At 43.6% G+C, this 21407-nt stretch overlaps 1 protein-coding gene across 2 annotated transcripts in view; it reads right to left on the bottom strand.

Moving 5' to 3' along the window:
* Positions 1-21182, bottom strand: part of LOC115112370 (radixin) — a 65829-nt gene extending 44647 nt beyond the window's left edge. For both annotated transcript variants that reach the window (XM_065014569.1, XM_029639393.2), the window contains exons 1-2: positions 20932-21182; positions 322-422 (exon numbers count right to left, since the gene is read on the bottom strand). Coding sequence is in view for 1 of the 2 variants with exons in the window: in XM_029639393.2 (XP_029495253.2) it covers positions 322-333 (12 nt within the window). In the remaining variant the exon portion in view is untranslated. The remainder of the gene's footprint in view (positions 1-321; positions 423-20931) is intronic.
* Between the last annotated feature and the right edge of the window lie 225 nt (positions 21183-21407).

Raw genomic sequence — 21407 nt, 5'->3', positions numbered from 1 at the left:
AGGTGTGTGATGTATTTGATGCCATTCCACTAATTCCGCTCCCGCCATTACCATGAACCTGTCCTTCCCAATTAAGGTGCCACCAACCTCCTGCGGTGTATGTGAGTGTTTGCTACAGTCAGGTTACTGTGTCCTAACATGTGGCTGCTGTTCTTGGATGGTGTGAAATATACTTTGGGACAAAGCCTGAGGTGTTGTGGTGGAAAATACATTGTGAAATTCACAACACAACCTGAACTTTCACGCCTCCTGTAAATATTGTTTTCCCCAATGTGTTTATACATCTAAATTTTCATAATTTTTTCCTGAGGTGAGTCTCACCGGTTTGGGCATCTTTGTCCTCTCTCCAGCCTTGCCCTTTTGCTGAGAAAATGCAAAGGAAATCGTCCTCCGTCTCGTTGACTCGCCCTGGGGTCCACTGCCTGTAGGAGAGAGCAGATAAGTTATTATTAACACTATAAATAACAAAGAAAAGTACAGATCAGTTACCATTAACACAGAGAAAGAAAAAAAATGATCTAACATCAATGTCAGTGATAATTGACAGTTCAGGATAACAAAACTCATGTAAAAAAAAAAAAAAAAATTTATTGATATAGCGCTTCTTACATCAGCTGATATCTCAAAGTGCTGTACAGAAACACAGCCTAAAACCCCAAACAGCAAGCAATGCAGGTGAAGAAGCACGGTGGCTAGGAAAAACTCCCTAGAAAGGCCAAAACGTAGGAAGAACCCTAGAGAGGAACCAGGCTAGGAGGGGTGGTCAGTCCTCTTCGGGCTGTGCCGGGTGGAGATTATAACAGAACATGGCCAAGATGTTCAAATGTTCATAAATGACCAGCATGGTCCAATAATAATAATCATAGTAGTTGTCGAGGGTGCAGCAAGTCAGCACCTCAGGAGTAAATGTCAGTTGGCTTTTCATAGCCAATCATTAAGCGTATCTCTACCGCTCCTACTGTCACTAGAGAGTTGAAAACAACAGGTCTGGGACAGGTAGCACATCCGGTGAACAGGTCAGGGTTCCATAGCCGCAGGCAGAACAGTTGAAATTGGAGCAGCAGCACGGCCAGGTGGACTGGGGACAGCAAGGAGTCATCATGCCAGGAAGTCCTGAGGCATGGTCCTAGGGCTCAGGTCCTCCGAGAAAGAAAGAGAGAATTAGAGAGAGCATACTTAAAATTCACAGGACACAGGATAAGACAGGAGAAGTACTCCAGATATAACAGACTGACCCTAGCCCCCCGACACAAACTACTGCAGCATAAATACTGGAGGCTGAGACAGGAGGGGTCAGGAGACACTGTGGCCCAATCCGATGATACCCCCGGACATGGCCAAACAGGCAGGATATAACCCCACCCACTTTGCCAAAGCACAGCCCCCACACCACTAGAGGGATATCTTTAACCACCAACTTACCATCCTGAGACATGGCCGAGTATAGCCCACAAAGATCTCCGCCACGTCACAACCCAATGGGGGGCGCCAACCCAGACAGGAAGATCACACCAGTGACTCAACCCACTCAAGTGACGCACCCCTCCAAGGGACGGCATGGAAGAGCACCAGTAAGCCAGTGACTCAGCCCTTGTAATAGGGTTAGAGGCAGAGAATCCCAGTGGAGAGAGGGGAACCGGCCAGGTAGAGACAGCAAGGGCCAGACTACACTCAATCATAGGACCTACTGAAGAGATGAGTCTTCAATAAAGACCTAAAGGTTGAGACTGAGTCTGCGTCTCTCACATGGATAGGCAGAACATTCCATAAAAATGGAGCTCTATAGGAGAAGGCCTTGCCTCCAGCTGTTTACTTAGAAATTCTAAGGACAATTAGGAGGCCTGCGTCCTGTGACCGTAGCGTACATGTAGGTATGTATGGCAGGACCAAATCGGAGAGATAGGTAGAAGCAAGCCCATGTAATGATTTGTAAGTTAGCAGTAAAACCTTGAAATCAGCCCTTGCCAAAACAGGAAGCCAGTGTAGGGAGGCTAACACTGGAGTAATATGATCAAATTTTGGGGTTCTAGTCAGGATTCTAGCAGCCATAGTTATTACTAACTGAAGTTTATTTAGTGCTTTATCCGGGTATCCGGAAAGTAGAGCATTGCAGTAGTCTAACCTAGAAGTACCAAAAGCATGGATTAATTTTTCTGCATCATTTTTGGACAGAACGTTTGCAAAATTCAATGTTACATAGATGGAAAAAAGCTGTCCTTAAAACGGTCTTAATATGTTCGTCAAAAGAGAGATCAGGGTCCAGATTAACACAGAGGTCCTTCACAGTTTAATTTGACACGACTGTACAACCATCAAGATTAATTGTCAGATTCAACAGAAGATCTTTGTTTCTTGGGACCTAGAACAAGCATCTCTGTTTTGTCCGAGATTAAAATCTTGCTCCAAGATGGCATAGCAGTCAGACGTCTTTTGTACTCGTCTTGTCCCGTATATATTTATTTATTTACAACTTTCTTCGCATACCTTTTTATATATATTTTTATTTTCCATAAACTCATCTTCAAAACACTCTCCTGCAACCCGCCTCACCAATTTATATATTTTTTTAAAGAAAGTATTATTTACCTCAAATCTGTAATCCTCCATAGAAGCTAGCCAGAAGCTAGCCAGAAGCTAATCCAGAAGCTAATCCAGAAACTAATCCAGAAGATAGTTAGCTTCTTTACTGGCTAATCGTTAGTATTCAGCTAACCACAGTTTGTGGTCATCAGCTATCCTTTAGCTCGAAAATCTATCGCCTGTTTTGTAAGGCGCAGCTCGGACCGGAACATACCGGACCTATTTTTCTCTCCATGTCCCCGGATTTCAACCGCTAACTCTGGACATTTATACCTGGATCTTGCAGCTAGCTAGCTGCTATCCGTGTGACTATTGGCTTACGTCGATTCCGGAGCAAACATCAATTATTCCGGAGCTAGCCAGCTGAAGAGTTCCGTCAGTCACTCCTGGGCTACAATCACCTATCCGGACCCGTTTTACTGCCAGCGAGGAGCCCCACCGGGCCTTCACAACTGGACTACCGACGTTATCTGCCCGAGGGAGTTATCCGACTGGCTCCTCTGTCGCGTCATTACCTGAACGCCCATCTGCGGTCCGCTAATCGTTAGCTGTCTTATCGGCTGCTATCTGAATAGACCTATCGGACAATTTATTTATTTTTTTCATTTATTTTTTCTTGGGCCTCTAAATATATCTATTGTTTTTTTTTGCGAATTGGATTGATCCCCTCTACCACACGGAACCCCACTAATCCTACCGATGGAAACGCACGGGGTGGCTAAAAACAGACCTCTCGATGGCCCGGCTAGCTGTCTGAATCGCCGTGAACCCAACCAACCTCACTACTCACTGGACCCTTTTGATCACTCGACTAAGCATGCCTCTCCTTAAGGTCAATATGCCTTGTCCATTGTTGTTCTGGTTAGTGTTTATTGGCTTATTTCACTGTAGAGCCTCTAGTCCTGCTCACTATACCTTATCCAACCTATTAGTTCCACCACCCACACATGCGATGACATCTCCTGGTTTCAATGATGTTTCTAGAGACAATATCTCTCTCATCATCACTCAATACCTAGGTTTACCTCCACTGTATTCACATCCTACCATACCTTTGTCTGTACATTATACCTTGAAGCTATTTTATCGCCCCCAGAAACCTCCTTTTACTCTCTGTTCCAGACGTTCTAGACAACCAATTCTTATTGCTTTTAGCCGTACCCTTATCCTACTCCTCCTCTGTTCCTCTGGCGATGTAGAGGTGAATCCAGGCCCTGCAGTGCCTAGCTCCACTCCTATTCCCCAGGCGCTCTCTTTTGATGACTTCTGTAACCGTAATAGCCTTGGTTTCATGCATGTTAACATTAGAAGCCTCCTCCCTAAGTTTGTTCTATTCACTGCTTTAGCACACTCTGCCAACCCGGATGTTCTAGCTGTGTCTGAATCCTGGCTTAGGAAGACCACCAAAAATTCTGAAATTTTCATCCCAAACTACAACATTTTCAGACAAGATAGAACTACGAGATGCCTGATAGATTATATTTTTTTAAATGCCTTCCTAACCATCTTAAATAAGCATGCCCCATTCAAGAAATTTAGAACCAGGAACAGAGAGCCCTTGGTTCTCCCCAGACCTGACTGCCCTTAACCAACAAAAACATCTGATGGTGTTCTGCATTAGCATCGAACAGCCCCCGTGATATGCAGCTGTTCAAGGAAGCTAGAAACCATTAAACACAGGCAGTTAGAAACGCCAAGGCTAGCTTTTTAAAGCAGAAATTTGTTTCCTGCAACACTAACTCAAAGTCCTGGGACACTGTTAAGTCCATGGAGAATAAGAACACCACCTCCCAGCTGCCCACTGCACTGAAGATAGGAAACACTGTCAGCACTGATAAATCCACTATAATTGAACATTTCAATAAGCATTTTTCTATGGCTGGCCATGCTTTCCACCTGGCTACCCCTACCCCGGTCAACAGCACTGCACCCCCCACAGCAACTCGCCCAAGCCTTCCCCATTTCTCCTTCTCCCAAATCCATTCAGTTGATGTTCTGAAAGAGCTGCAAAATTTGGACCCCTACAAATCAGCCGGGCTAGACAATCTGGGCCCTTTCTTTCTAAAATTATCTGCCACAATTGTTGCCACCCCTATTACTAACCTGTTCAACCTCTTTCGTGTCATCTGAGATTCCCAAAGATTGGAAAGCAGCTGCGGTCATCCCCCTCTTCAAAGGGGGAGACACTCTTGACCCAAACTGCTACAGACCTATATCTATCCTACCCGGCCTTTCTAAGGTCTTCCAAAGCCAAGTCAACAAACAGATTACTGACCATTTCATATCTCACCATACCTTCTCTGCTATGCAATCTGGTTTCAGAGCTGGTCATGGGTGCACCTCAGCCACACTTAAGGTCCTAAACGATATCTTAACCGCCATCGATAAGAAACATTACTGTGCAGCCGTATTCATTGATCTGGCCAAGGCTTTTGACTCTGTCAATCACCACATCCTCATCGGCAGACTCGACAGCCTTGGTTTCTCAAATGATTGCCTCGCCTGGTTCACCAACTACTTCTCTGATAGAGTTCAGTGTGTCAAATCGGAGGGTCTGCTGTCCGGACCTCTGGCAGTCTCTATGGGGGTGCCACAGGGTTCAATTCTTGGACCGACTCTCTTCTCTGTATACATCAATGATGTCGCTCTTGCTGCTGGTGAGTCTTTGATCCACCTCTACGCAGACAACACCATTCTGTATTCTTCTTGCCCTTCTTTGGACACTGTTAACAACCCTCCAGGCAAGCTTCAATGCCATTACAACTCTCCTTCCGTGGCCTCCAATTGCTCTTAAATGCAAGTAAAACTAAATGCATGCTCTTCAACCGATCGCTGCCTGCAGCTGCCCGCCTGTCCAACATCACTACTCTGGACGGCTCAAACTTAGAATACGTGGACAACTACAAATGCCTAGGTGTCTGGTTAGACTGTAAACTCTCCTTCCAGACCCACAGCAAACATCTCCAATCCAAAGTTAAATCTAGAATTGGCATCCTATTTCACAACAGAGCATCCTTCACTCATGCTGCCAAACATACCCTTGTAAAACTGACTATCCTACCAATCCTCGACTTCGGCGATGTCATTTACAAAATAGCCTCCAATACCCTACTCAACTAATTGGATGCAGTCAATCACAGCGCAAACCGTTTTGTCACCAAAGCCCCATATACTACCCACCATTGCGACCTGTACGCTCTCGTTGGCAGGCCCTCGCTTCATACTCGTCGCCAAACCCACTGGCTCCATGTCATCTACAAGACCCTGCTAGCTAAAGTCCCCCCCTTATCTCAGCTCGCTGGTCACCATAGCATCACCCACCTGTAGCATGCACTCCAGCAGGTATATCTCTCTGGTCACCCCCAAAACAAATTCTTTCTTTGGCCGCCTCTCCTTCCAGTTCTCTGCTGCCAATGACTGGAACGAACTACAAAAATCTCTGAAACTGGAAACACATCTCCCTCACCAGCTTTAAGTACCAGCTGTCAGAGCAGCTCACAGATTACTGCACCTGTACATAGCCCACCTATAATTTAGCCCAAACGACTACCTCTTTCCCTACAGTATTTATTTTATTTATTTATTTATTTTGCTCCTTTGCACCCCATTATTTTTATTTCTACTTTGCACATTCTTCCACTGCAAATCTACCATTCCAGTGTTTTACTTGCTATATTGTATTTACTTTGCCACCCTGGTCTTTTTTGCCTTTACCTCCCTTATCTCACCTCATTTGCTCACATCGTATATAGACTTGTTTATACTGTATTGTTGACTATTTTTTTACTCCATGTGTAACTCTGTATCGTTGAATGTGTCGAACTGCTTTGCTTTATCTTGGCATGGTCGCAATTGTAAATGAGAACTTGTTCTCAACTTGCCTACCTGGTTACATAAAGGTGAAATAAATAAAATAAAAAAATACTAAATTAAAGTAGAAAGTTTGCAGCCATCCACTTCCTTATGTCTGAAACACAGGCTTCTAGCGAGGGCAATTTTGGGGCTTCACCATGTTTCATTGAAATGTACAGCTGTTTGTTATCTGCATAGCAGTGAAATTTAACATTATGTTGAGAGATCTAGGCCAATATTTTTTAAATATTTTCTGGGTCAAGGTTTGGCTTTTTCAAGAGGCTTTATTACTGCCACTTTTAGTGAGTTTGGTACACATCCGGTGGAGAGCGCTGTTTATTATGTTCTACATAGGAGGGCCAAGCACAGGAAGCAGCTCTTTCAGTAGTTTAGTTGGAATAGGGTCCAGTATGCAGCTTGAAGGTTTAAGAGGCCATGATTATTTTCATCATTGTGTCAAGAGATATAGTACTAAAACACTTGAGTGTCTCTCTTGATCCTAGGTCCTGGCAGAGTTGTACAGACTCAGGACAACTGAGCTTTGGATGAATATGCAAAGAGAGTCCGTAATTTGCTTTCAAATGATCATGATCTTTTCCTCAAAGAAGTTCATGAATTTATTCCAACTGAAGTGAAAGCCATCCTCTCTTGGGGAATGCTGCTTTTTAGTTAGCTTTGCGACAGTATCAAAAATACATTTTGGATTGTTCTTATTTTCCTCAATTAAATTGGAAAAATAGGATGATCGAACAGCAGTGAGGGCTCTTCGATACTGCACGGTACTGTCTTTCTAAACTAGTCGGAAGACTTCCAGTTTGGTGTGGCACCATTTCCGTTCCAATTTTCTGGAAGCTTGCTTCAGAGCTCGGGTATTTTCTGTATACCAGGGAGCTAGTTTCTTATGACAAATGTTTTTAGTTTTTAGGGGTGCAACTGCATCTAGGGTATTGCGCAAGGTTAAATTGAGTTCCACAGTTAGGTGGTTAATTTTGTCCTCTGACGTCCTTGGGTAGGCAGAGGGAGTCTGGAAGGGCATCAAGGAATCTTTGTGTTGTCTGAGAAGTTATAGCACGACTTTTGATGCTCCTTAGTTGGGGTCAGATTATCTGTTGCGATTGCAAACTTAATAAAATGGTGGTCCGATAGTCCAGGATTATGAGGAAAAACATTAAGAGCCACAACATTTATTCCATGGGACAAAACCAGGTTCAGAGAATGACTGGGACAGTGAGTAGGTCCAGAGACATGTTGGACAAAAACCCACTGAGTCGATGATGGCTCCGAAAGCCTTTTGGAGTGGGTCTGTGGACTTTTCCATGTGAATATTAAATTCACCAAAACTTTGAATATTATCTGCTATGACTACAAGGTCCAATAGGAATTCAGGGAACTCAGTGAGGAATGCTGTATATGGCCCAGGAGGCCTGTAAACAGTAGCTATAAAAAAAAGTGATTCAGTAGGCTGCATAGATTTCATGACTAGAAGCTCAAAAGACGAATTGATTATTGATATTGATTGAAATGTGCTATCGTAAATGTTAGCAACACCTCCGCCTTTGCGGGATATGGTCACTAGTGTAACCAGGAGGTAAGGCCTCATTTAACACAGTAAATTCATCAGGCTTAAGCCATGTTTCAGTCAGGCCAATCACATCAAGATTATGATCAGTGATTAGTTCATTGACTATAACTGCCTTTGAAGTGAGGGATCTAACATTAAGTAGCCCTATTTTGAGGTGAGGTATCACGATCTCTTTCAATAATGACAGGAATGGAGGAGGTCTTTATTCCAGTGAGATTGCTAGAGCAAACACTGCCATGTTTAGTTTTGCCCAACCTAAATTGAGGCACAGACATAGTCTCAATGGGGATAGCTGAGCTGACTACACTCACTCTGCTAGTGGCAGACTCCACTAAGCTGGCAGGCTGGCTAACAGCCTGCTGCCTGGCCTGCACCCTATTTCATTGTAGAGCTAGATGAGTTAGAGCCCTGTTTGTTGGTAGATAAAATGAGAGCACCCCTCCAGCTCGGATGGAGTCCGTCACTCCTCAGCAGGCCAGGCTTGGTCCTGTTTGTGCGTGAGTCCAAATTATCTGAAAATTCTATCTTTTGGGAGGGGCAGAAATCAGTTTTCAACCAGCGATTGAGTTGTGAGATTCTGCTGTAGAGCTCATCACTCCCCCTAACTGGGAGGGGGCCAGAGACAATTACTCGATGCCAACATCTTTCGAGCTGATTTACACGCTGAAGCTGTTGTGCTTGGTGACCTCTGACTGTTTCATCCTAACATCGTTGGTGCCGACGTGGATAACAATATCCCTATACTCTCTACACTCGCCAGTTTTAGCCTTAGCCAGCACCATCGTCAGATTAGCCTTAACGTCGGTAGCCCTGCCCCCTGGTAAACAGCGTATGATCGCTAGATGATTCATTTTAAGTCTAATACTGCGGGTAATAGAGCCGCATATGACTAGGGTTTTCAATTTGTCAGAGCTAATGGTGGGAAGCTTCGGCGTCTCAGACCCTGTAACGGGAGGAGTAGAGACCAGAGAAAAATCAAATCAAATTTTATTTGTCACATACACAGAGAAGGCTCGGCCTCAGACTCAGACTCGCTGCTTAATGGGGAAAACCGGTTGAAAGTTTGTCGGATGAATGAGCGACACCGGTTGAGCATTCCTACAGCATTTCCCTCCACAAGCCATGAGAACGTTGTCCAGCTGCGGGGACCGTGCAAGGGGATTTATACTAACGTTACAATCTGTACTTACTGGTGGCACAGACGCCGTTTCATCCTTTCCTACACTGAAATTTCCCTTGCCTAACGATTGCGTCTGAAGCTGGGCTTGCAGCACAGCTATCCTCGCCGTAAGGTGATCGTTCTCCTGTATATTATGAGTACAGCGACTGCAATTAGAAGGCATCATGTTAATGTTACTACTTAGCTTCGGTTGTTGGAGGTCCTGACGAACCACGCCCTGATAAATCGTCCGGAGTGAAAAAGTTGAATGAAAAAAAAAGTTGAGTGAGGGAAAAACTAAAAATATAAACGGTAATAAAAAGTAAAAACCGTAAAGTTGTCAGGTAGCAAAGTGAGGTTGGCAACAAAACGCACAGCAACACGTAAACAGCTCTAAAAGTTGTGACATCACATTTCAACTTATTTTGTATTGAGGCAGTTGTAGTGGTTACTACACTTCCCAACTGGAAACATATGCTGGCTCCTGAACAACAACTCCAAAAAGTGAAAAGAGAAAATGGGGGGGAACGTACATGGCGGGAGGGAGGGGGAGGGCTCGGCCTTGAAGTAGTCCCTGTGGTGACAGAGCCCTGAGATGGCAAAGGCCAGAAATAGGCTCTGCTAATGAAGTAATGAAAGTCAGCCCAGAGAGATGTGATAGCAGCCAGCCAGGCAGGCAGGGCTGCAGAACTAAGCAGGAAATGAGGAGCAGGCTTACTGAGGAACGGTAATCTGACTCTACCTTTACCTCTCTCTCTCCCTAGCAGAGACTGGGGGAACAGATATACTGCAGTGTGATAGGGGAGGTAGAGAACCCAAGCTGAGCCTGCCCCACTTACCTGGTACAGAGGAGATAAAAGAGTGGACAGAATCACTAGAGAATGATGGAGGAAGAAGGGGCAGAAGCTCCACATTGCTTCCTAACTTAAACTTTCTCCCTAATTGAGCACGAAGGAAGAAAGAATAACCTTTATTTAACTTCAGAGTAATAATTACCCTTTTGAAGGACACATGAACTATTTTAGATAAGGTATCGAGTCCAAATAGACATTTCATGCTATTCCTCTACTTTTTAATCTCCCTTTTATCTCCCTCAAATTATAGGGTGTAGTCAAGTCCCTGGACTCCCTGCGTTTAGTAGGGCACAACGTTGTGGTACGCTGAGATAGAAATATATCAGGCCAGACATGCCTCTCTAACATGTAGAGGAAGCAATCATATCTATTACCGTCCTCAACGTGACACAGGTGCTTAGATTTCATCCCTAGAGCAGGACTGGTTTCTATATATTCTAGCTATATTAGTCTCTATAAAGGACCTCCGGTGGGTCTTTGGGAGAAAGATGACCTAGGATTTCCCCACCCACCTCAGAGCAGCCTTAACCTGCGACTTTGTGAGGTCATTAATTAGCATTCGGTGCCAAATACTTTCACTTTCAGGCAGAGAAAAGCTATAATCCGGTCTGCAGTGTGTGTGTGTGTGTTACCTGACCCTTCCATTCACCAAATCCTGAGCGTCACTCTCAAACGGATACAGCTTCCAGGTCACCATTCATGCAGAAAGTAACAGGCTCTGCTCTCCACACACATTACTCTTTCATCTCGCTCCCTTTGTATTTTTCTTTCGCTCTCTCTGACGCAGTAGCTTTTAACAGGACATGGCTTATAGCTCTCATAAAACTAGTTACAGGCATCTAAGTGACAAGCCTTTTCCACACCCTGTCAGTGTACTCCTCACGAATCCTGTTTCCCTCCTCTCCATTCCCTTGTTCCCCTCATTTCATACTTTCACTGCAGTGGTACAAGCGAGTGGAGAAGGCCTGCTGAACACATGGGCCAATGGGTTTGCGGGGTGTGCGTGTGTGTTTACAGATCTGATGGCCACATCTCTAGTTGCGGTGTGAGTGATACTACAGAGTGTATACAAACAAAGGAGATGTAGAACCCACTACAACCAGAAACTGTACTAGGCTCTCCTTATGGGGGCATTACAATTTCCAGAGATTTGGGTGAAAGGCTCACAAGAGTGACACTGTGTACGATCTCTGTCATAACCTCGCCTGATGGTTCCAAAGAAAAGTTCACCCCCCCAAAATATATTACACATCAAACCTTGTTACTTTTGCCAAGCCCATCAAGAAAGACGCTGATTGGCTAACCACTGCTCCATTCACAGCTATTTTTGTCTGTTGGCAAGGATACTCACATAACAGTGTTTTCAACTTATATATTTAACACACTTTGACATACATTATTACATTGTGCATGTTCATTTACACAGTATTCAACATGTCCTCTTGGTTCACATCTTGCTGCTATGCCACCATGTCAGTTATCATTAAGTTCATTTGAATATTTTCTCGTCATTGATGTAAGGGCTTAGTTATCTAATGTTGATGGGGCATATTAACCTGTTTTAAGGATACTCCTGAATCAAATCAAAGTTTATTTGTCACGTGTCATACAAAAGGTGTAGACCTTACAGTGAAAATGCTTACTTACAGGCTCTAACCAATAGTGCAAAAGGGTATTAGATAAACAATAAGTAAAGAAATAAAACAGTAAAAAGACAGGCTATATACAGTAGCGAGGCTATAAAAGTAGCGAGGCTACATACAGACTGGTTAGTCAGGCTGATTGAGGTAGTATGTACATGCAGATATGGTTAAAGTAACTAGATATGGTTAAAGTGAACACTATGATCAATAATAGTTTTTCTTAAGTGTACCTTTAACAGAGCTGACATTCAAGTGCCTTCACGCTATTGCTTACCCCTATCAAGTTGTTTCAGATCTACACAATTGCCTAGGGAGGAGGGTTTACGGTTTCTTCTGGACAAGGCATAACTGTACTGGCCCAATTAGCACATGCCCTAGAGATATCCCTTACTGGGACAGTGGTTAAGGTGTTTGTCATTGGTGCTAGTGGCCTGGGTTTGCGACCCACTTGGGGAATCCCCCTACGCTCACATTCTTAGCAATATACACTGCTCAAAAAAATAAAGCGAACACTTAAACAACACAATGTAACTCCAATTCAATCACACTTCTGTGAAATCAAACTGTCCACTTAGGAAGCAACACTGATTGACAATCAATTTCACATGCTGTTGTGCAAATGGAATAGACAACAGGTGGAAATAGGCAATTAGCAAGACATTTACATTTACATTTAAGTCATTTAGCAGACGCTCTTATCCAGAGCGACTTACAAATTGGACAACCCCACTAAAGGAGTGGTTCTGCAGGTGGTGACCACAGACCACTTCTCAGTTCCTATGCTTCCTGGCTGATGTTTTGGTCACTTTTGAATGCTGGCGGTGCTTTCACTCTAGTGGTAGCATGAGACGGAGTCTACAACCCACACAAGTGGCTCAGGTAGTGCAGCTCATCCAGGATGGCACATCAATGCGAGCTGTGGCAAGAAGGTTTGCTGTGTCTGTCAGCGTAGTGTCCAGAGCATGGAGGCGCTACCAGGAGACAGGCCAGTACATCAGGAGATGTGGAGGAGGCTGTAGGAGGGCAACAACCCAGCAGCAGGATCGCTACCTCCCCCTTTGTGCAAGGAGGAGCACTGCCAGAGCCCTGCAAAATGACCTCCAGCAGGCCACAAATGTGCATGTGTCTGCTCAAATGGTCAGAAACAGACTCCATGGGGGTGGTATGAGGGCCCGACGTCCACAGGTGGGGGTTGTGCTTACAGCCCAACACCGTGCAGGACGTTTGGCATTTGTCAGAGAACACCAAGATTGGCAAATTTGCCACTGGCGCCCTGTGCTCTTCACAGATGAAAGCAGGTTCACACTGAGCACATGTGACAGAGTCTGGAGACACCGTGGAGAACATTCTGCTGCCTGCAACATCCTCCAGCATGACCGGTTTGGAGGTGGGTCAGTCATGGTGTGGGGTGGCATTTCTTTGGGAGGCCGCACAGCCATCCATGTAACCTGACTGCCATTAGGTACCGAGATGAGCTCTTCAGACCCCTTGTGAGACCATATGCTGGTGCGGTTGGCCCTGGGTTCCTCCTAATGCAAGACAATGCTAGACCTCATGTGGCTGGAGTGTGTCAGCAGTTCCTGCAAGAGGAAGGCATTGATGCTATGGACTGGCCCGCCCGTTCCCCAGACCTGAATTCAATTGAGCACATCTGGGACATCATGTATCGCTCCATCCACCAACGCCACGTTGCACCACAGACTGTCCAGGAGTTGGCGGATGCTTTAGTCCAGGTCTGGGAGGAGATCCCTTAGGAGACCATCCACCACCTCATCAGGAGCATGTCCAGGTGTTGTAGGGAGGTCATACAGGCACGTGGAGGCCACACACACTACTGAGCCTCATTTTGACTTGTTTTAAAGGACATTACATCAAAGTTATATCAGCCTGTAGTGTGGTTTTCCATTTTATTTTTGAGTGTGACTCCAAATCCAGACCTCCATAGGTTGATAAATTTGATTTCCATTGATAATTTTTTTGTGATTTTGTTGTCAGCACATTCAACTATGTAAAGAAAAAAGTATTTAATAAGAATATTTCATTCAGATCTAGGATGTGTTATTTCAGTGTTCCCTTTATTTTTTTGAGCAGTGTATGTTAATGTCATTAGGTCCGAGGTAGTAGTGTTGCTTCTGATAGAATCATGGTCCGAGGTAGTAGTGTTGCTTCTGATAGAAACATACCCAGAACATGGTTGCCATATTCTCAGAAATGTTTATATTTACAGTAGCATGTCTGTACTCTCACATTTGCCATTTAAGCAATGATGCCAGTTATACCAAAACAATAAACACAGAGTTCCATCTCTAACTTTTAATGTGGAAAAATAGACAAATTGCAACAGAATCACTTCGGACCAGTATTGGGGGTAATATATTACTTTTATAGTTAGGCCCTGTCCAGAAGGGACCTTAACCCCTCCTCAATAGCAGTGGGGTAAAGTATTTTATTTTCATTTATTTAAACTTGGAAAGTCAATTAAGAACAAATTCTTATTTACGATGACGGCCTACCAAAAGGCAAAAAGCCTCCTGCGAGGACAGGGGCCTGGGATTCAAATATTTTTTTAAATAAATACAATATAAATATAGGACAAAACACACATCACAACAAGAGACACAACACTACATAAAGAGAGAGTAAAAAAGTAAAGTAAAAACACATTAAAGTACTACTTAAGTCTTTTTGGGGGTATCTGTACTTTATACTTTTTATATTTTTGGCAACTTTTTTTGACAATGCCTGTTACATTTTGAACGCTTAGCAGGACAGGAAAATTGTCCAATTCACACACTTATCAAGAGAACATCTCTGGTCATCCCTACTGCTCCTGATCTGATGGACTCAATTTACAAACAATGTATTTGTGTTTATGTCTTGAGTTTAGGAGTGTGCCTCTGGCTATCCATACATTTTAAAAAGCTGTCTGGTTTGCTTAACATAAGGAATCTGAAATAATTTATACTTTTACTTTTGATACTTAAATATATTCAAGTAGTATTTTACTGAGTGACTTTCATTTTCACTTAAGGTACACTATAGTGAAGGGGTGTCCACAAAAGTATGTGGACACCCCTTCAAATTAGTGGATCCGGATATTTCCGCCACACCCGTTGCTGACAGGTGTATAAAAATCAAGCACACAGCCATACAATCGCCAGACAAACATTGGCAGTAGAATGGCCTTACTGAAGAGCTCAGTTACTTTCAATGTGGCCCATCATACCCCTGTCTGCGCATTATGCCCTGAATATATTCTACCATGCCCAGAAATCTGCTCCTTTCATTCTCTGTCCCCAACGCTCTAGGCAACCAGTTTTGATAGCCTTTAGCCGCACCCTCATACTACTCCTCCTCTGTTCTGCGGGTGATGTGGAGGTAAACCCAGGCCCTGCATGTCCCCAGGCACCCTCATATGTTGACTTCTGTGATCGAAAAAGCCTTGGTTTCATGCATGTCAACATCATCAGAAGCCTTCTCTTCTCAGAAGCCTTCTTTGTTTTACTCACTGCTTTAGCACACTCTGCTAACCCTGATGTCCTTGCCGTGTCTGAATCCTGGCTCAGGAAGGCCACCAAAAATTCTGAGATTTCCATACCCAACTATAACATCTTCCGTCAAGATAGAACTGCCAAAGGGGGAGGAGTTGCAGTCTACTGCAGAGATAGCCTGCAAAGTAATGTCATACTTTCCAGGTCCATACCCAAACAGTTCGAACTACTAATCTTGAAAATTACTCTCTCCAGAAATAAGTCTCTCACTGTTGCCGCCTGCTACCGACCCCCCTCAGCACCCAGCTGTGCCCTGGACACCATTTGTGAATTGATTGCCCCCCATCTAGCTTCAGAGTTTGTTCTGTTAGGTGACCTAAACTGGGATATGCTTAACACCCCGGCAGTCCTACAATCTAAGCTAGATGCCCTCAATCTCACACAAATCATCAAGGAACCCACCAGGTACAACCCTAAATCTGTAAACAAGGGCACCCTCATAGACGTCATCCTGACCAAATGGCCCTCCAAATACACCTCCGCTGTCTTCAACCAGGATCTCAGCGATCACTGCCTCATTGCCTGTATCCGCTACGGAGCCGCAGTCAAACGACCACCCCTCATCACTGTCAAACGCTCCCTAAAACACTTCTGTGAGCAGGCCTTTCTAATCGACCTGGCCCGGGTATCCTGGAAGGACATTGACCTCATCCCGTCAGTTGAGGATGCCTGGTCATTCTTTAAAAGTAACTTCCTCACCATTTTAGATAAGCATGCTCCGTTCAAAAAATGCAGAACTAAGAACAGATATAGCCCTTGGTTCACTCCAGACCTGACTGCCCTCGACCAGCACAAAAACATCCTGTGGCGGACTGCAATAGCATCGAACAGTCCCCGCGATATGCAACTGTTCAGGGAAGTCAGGAACCAATACACGCAGTCAGTCAGGAAAGCTAAGGCCAGCTTCTTCAGGCAGAAGTTTGCATCCTGTAGCTCCAACTCCAAAAAGTTTTGGGACACTGTGAAGTCCATGGAGAACAAGAGCACCTCCTCCCAGCTGCCCACTGCACTGAGGTTAGATAACACGGTCACCACCGATAAATCCATGATTATCGAAAACTTCAACAAGCATTTCTCAACGGCTGGCCATGCCTTCCGCCTGGCTACTCCAACCTCGGCCAACAGCTCACTGGTCACGATGGCAATACCCATCCGTAGCACGCGCTCCAGCAGGTGTATCTCACTGATCATCCCTAAAGCCAACACCTCATTTGGCCGCCTTTCGTTCCTGTTCTCTGCTGCCTGTGACTGGAACGAATTGCAAAAATCGCTGAAGTTGGAGACTTTTATCTCCCTCACCAACTTCAAACATCTGCTATCTGAGCAGCTAACCGATCGCTGCAGCTGTACATAGTCTATTGGTAAATAGCCCACCCATTTTCACCTACCTCATCCCCATACGGTTTTTATTTATTAACTTTTCTGCTCTTTTGCACAGCAATATCTCTACCTGTACATGACCATCTGATCATTTATCACTCCAGTGTTAATCTGCAAAATTGTAATTATTCGCCTACCTCATGCCTTTTGCACACAATGTATATAGACTCCCCTTTTTTTTCTTCCTATTGTGTTATTGACTTGTTAATTGTTTACTCCATGTGTAACTCTGTGTTGTCTGCTCACACTGCTATGCTTTATCTTGGCCAGGTCGCAGTTGCAAATGAGAACTTGTTCTCAACTAGCCTACCTGGTTAAATAAAGGTGAAATAAAAAAACTTTAAAAAACTGTAGGATGTCACCTTTCCAACAAGTCAGTTTGTCAAATATCAGCCCTGGTCAACTATTGTGAAGTGGAAACAGCTCAGCCGCGAAGTCATGGGCCACACATGCTCACAGAGCAAGACTGCCAAGTGCTGAAGTGCGTAGCAGGTAAAAATCGTCTGTCTTCGGTTGCAACACTCACTACCGAGTTCCAAACTGCCTCTGGAAGCAACGTCAGCACAAGAACTGACTGTTATCTGGAGCTTCATGAAATGGGTTTCCATGGCCGAGCAGCCGCACACAAGACTAAGATCACAGTACGCAATGCCAAGTGTTGTCTGGAGTGGTGTAAAGCTTGCCGCCATTGGACTCCGGAGAAGTGGAAACGCGTTCTCTGGAGTGATGAATCATGCTTCACCATCTGGCGGTCCAACAGACTAAACTGGGTTTCGCAGATGCCAGGAGAACACAACCTGCCCAAATGCATTGTACCCCATATTGTAGTTTGTAGGATCTGAAGTATTTGGTGCCCTGAGAACAGTGTTGCCATGTTCGCTGTTTTCCTGCTAAATTAGGCTCATTTAAAAACGATTTTGCAGGTGAAAATATAATTGTTGCAGGTTTTTGGGCTACTTCTAAGTTGCACCGTGGCCGTCATGGCATTCCTCTTAAATATAGATTTCACTGTGACCTGCTGCTGAGGCATTGAGGCAGGCTATTGATGAGTGAGTGGTGGGTCAGGCCGGAAGTGTGTGTGTGTGTGTGTGTGTGTGTGTGAGAGAGAGCAGCACGCATGCATGTTGTGACAACTTATTACCAGTTGACAGTGGCGGATTTAGACATAGGCGAAATGGGCAGCCGCCCAGGGCGGCATCTTCACACGAGCGGCATGGGGCGCCCACACAAAAAAAACTCAAATATATATATTCCGAAAGGTGACTTTTGCGTGGTCGGTTTTCTATCGCTCCTTTGATATCATGTCACTGTTTGGGAATGCGGGCCAATTAACCTTGTCGGAGTGGGCTCGCTGGGAAGGTCTGCCACTCAGAAGTACGAGCTGGGGAGGGGGCAGGGGTAGGTTGACCTCAGGTCTCCCAACTGGAAGCCCGAGGTAGGGGGAGAATCTATCAAATAGCACACCTCTAACTTTGTACAGTACTAAAGCAATAAGTTGTGCAATATAGTTTGTGTGTTTCTTGTTTGAAGTGCAGTAGTGTAATAATCAGGTTCTCTTCTTTATAAGTGTGTTATTTTATTTGTGTGATAAGATTTGTGCAATTTAGTTTTATTTGTGTGGTTTTTGTTAGCAATAGGGTAATAGTGTAATCATTTATTACTACAATTTGTTTCTATTTGTCTTTGCTACTTCTTTTTGATATTTATGAGTCTTATTTTTGTATATATTTTTATATAGTTTTAAATGTTATGATTATTTGTGTTGTTCCAAATGTCTGAATAAAAATGAGTTAGTTCAGAATTTGAATGAATAAAAATTACAGTTAGTTCAGAATTTGAAGGGGGGGGTTCACCCAGGGAGCCATACAAGCTAGAACAGCCACTGCCAGTTGTATGTAGGTTATTTAGATTGGTGTCTCCATAATGACAATTTCCAACTCTTTAAACATAAAACATTAATATGCTAAAACGGATGCACATCAAGAAATAATGGAGACAAAGCACTGGAAAAATACTTTGGGCACACTAGATGAAGTCGGCCGTAGTTGGTTTAAAGTGCAGTCTAATGTTTAATGCTGAAAGAAAACGGTATCAAGCGAAGTGCTTATGCATGCTTAGCTCTTGGATATTGGGGAATTTTGAAATGGAGGTTATGGAACTTCCTCATGTGGCTCTTTTTATGGAGAAAGTCCTCAATGAAACTGACAGTAGGCTAAATCTGAGGAATGATACATTTGCCTCTGTCGGTCATCAAGTAGCCAATTAATGTATGTGCCATTGTCGGCTACCATTTGATACAATAAATATGAAATGACTATATCACTGGAGTCATTGCAAATCAATTTGTGCAATGAAACTTCAGTTTATTGTTGTTGTAGCCTTGTGTTATTATGCAATTATTAATGGACATGTTGGTTAATTAAATTGGAAATTATCAAAGCTCTATCGCAATTGTTAGAATGCATTAGATTGACGGTAATAGCAGTCAGATTGTGCTACAGGTAAAACAAATTCTAAAATTTAAACACTGGCTGTTGACAAGCATATTCAGTTCATATACATATTATTAATATTTATTTCAGTCATTGAAATGACCCCATCCTCAAGTAGCCTATTCCAGCAGGCTATTGGGAAACAAACACTTCTTACCTCTTAATCGCCCCGTTATTCATGTTGAATAAATTAGTCAGTTAATTTGAACTAAGCAAGCTGTTAAATTGTTCCGTTTTCATCATGCCTATGTAGCCGATGTGAAATGGCTAGCTAGTTAGCGGTGGTGCGCGCTAGTGGCGTTTCAATCGGTGACGTCCCTTGCTCTGAGACCTTGAAGTAGTGGTTCCCCTTGCTCTGCAAGGGCCGCTGCTTTTGTGGAGCGATGGGTAACGATGCTTCGAGAGTGACTGTTGACGTGTGCAGAGCGTAAAGTCTATACTGTTACACCTACATCTTGTCTAGGCTAACTGAAATGAGATGTAGGCCTTGTTTAACCAAGTTTTCCTTGCTCAGAGATTGAGATCCTCTGTCCAACTCTCCTGTCAGATGTATCTACAGTTATGCACATGCGCAAAGGGGATTTATTTACAATTATAAACCTGGTTCGAGCCCTGAATGCTGACTGGTTGAAAGATGTGGTATATCAGACCATATACCATGGGTATGATTAAACATAACTTTTTACTGTTCTAATTACGTTGGTCACCATTTTATAATAGCAATAAGGTACCCCAGGGGTTTGTGATATATGGCCATTATACCACGACTAACAGCTGTATCCAGGCACTCCACGTTGCATCATGCATAAGAACAGCCCTTAGCTGTGCTATATTAGCCATATACCATACCCCCTTGTGCAAATGATCTGGTGAGGTTAATAAGGGCGAATTCTCTTCTCTTGCCACATATTCAAATTCCTTTGTTATGTCATGTCATAGCTTGCAATAATTATAATTTTGAAAACCAAATTTAGCTTTAAACCCAAGTTACCATTATATTCCTTCTTATTGGTCTCGATAACTCTGGAAAAGGGGTTTATTGTGTAAATATGGCAACGCCTCTGATGTGAAAAAATTCATAAATGGTCTAGTTCAGACCTTTTGGGACGGTTTTGAATGGTCATTGGGCTAGACATTTTAGCTTAACCTGGCAACCCTGCTTGAGGAGACAAGTGAAATTTGAATTAAGTTACTAACACGAAAATAAATCTAAAGCCCAAGAAAAACACTCCACTGGCAAGCTATTTTGAGGACCCTGGACCCTGGTCTTTTGCAAGAGTGCAAAAAGAAACCGCTGTTACAAATGCTGCATATAATCACTTGCAACAAAGTTGCACAACGTTGTTTCGACTATGCCACAATGGGGAGCATGTTATGAATCTCATGAATTCTAAAATTGTATATATTTCTAAATAAACACTTAACTCCTTATCTATGCCAGTACAATTAATTAAATGTAACGTTTTAAAGTGTATGAAGTTTCCAATTAGCTTAATGTTGATTCACAGTAGCCTAAGGGTGCAACACTAGTCATGAAGCGCTTATCTAATTAGATAACTTTTGAAATGTTTAGCGCTTAAAATGTTGTTCTATTGTCGATGGACCACAGTAATTTCCTTGAATAAAACGTGGAACATGATACCAAATATTTACACAATTACAACAACAAAAAAATGGGATTAATACCAATGCATATAGAGCGCACGTAGACTATATGTAGGTAGGCAACAAGCCTGCGTAACGACGACAAACAGCCACGGTCGAGCACAGGGCAAATCCTCTTCATTCTGAGCTGTTTAGGAGCCACCAGCGAAGAAATACACCCAGTAAAAACTCACCTCAGTAGATGGACTGCGTTCAGAAAATGGTAAACTGCCTCTCCTGGGCCCACAGGGTAGTCTACTTTATATATCCAACGCGACCAAAATAGATCGATTTTTTTTTACCGTTAGACACTCCGCTGTTTCTCAGCCTTGGTATGGACTGTGATGTATGAAGCGACTGAGCCAGTTTCACCGCCGGGCAAGAGAGGAGGTGTAGACAGTCAATATGGCCGTCGAACTTTACCGTGCGTCGCGAGGCGTGGTTGAGCCGGGGGCATAACGTGTGCCGCGAAATTCAGACACGCTCCCTTCAAACTGAGTTGAGAGAGGAATACACGTACCCGATTAGCCACCAATCACCCCATTAACACACACACACACACAAACGTAAATATAACAAAAGAGTCAATTTCAAAATATCCTACAATAACCTGAAGGTAACCCATAGAAAGATGGACTAGACTACAGCCAATATAAAATATTTCTGAAAA

This window comes from Oncorhynchus nerka, linkage group LG3 (assembly GCF_034236695.1).
Source record: "Oncorhynchus nerka isolate Pitt River linkage group LG3, Oner_Uvic_2.0, whole genome shotgun sequence".
In the NCBI taxonomy this organism is placed as follows: Eukaryota; Metazoa; Chordata; class Actinopteri; order Salmoniformes; family Salmonidae; genus Oncorhynchus; species Oncorhynchus nerka.
This window is presented reverse-complemented; position numbering and strand designations above follow the sequence as displayed.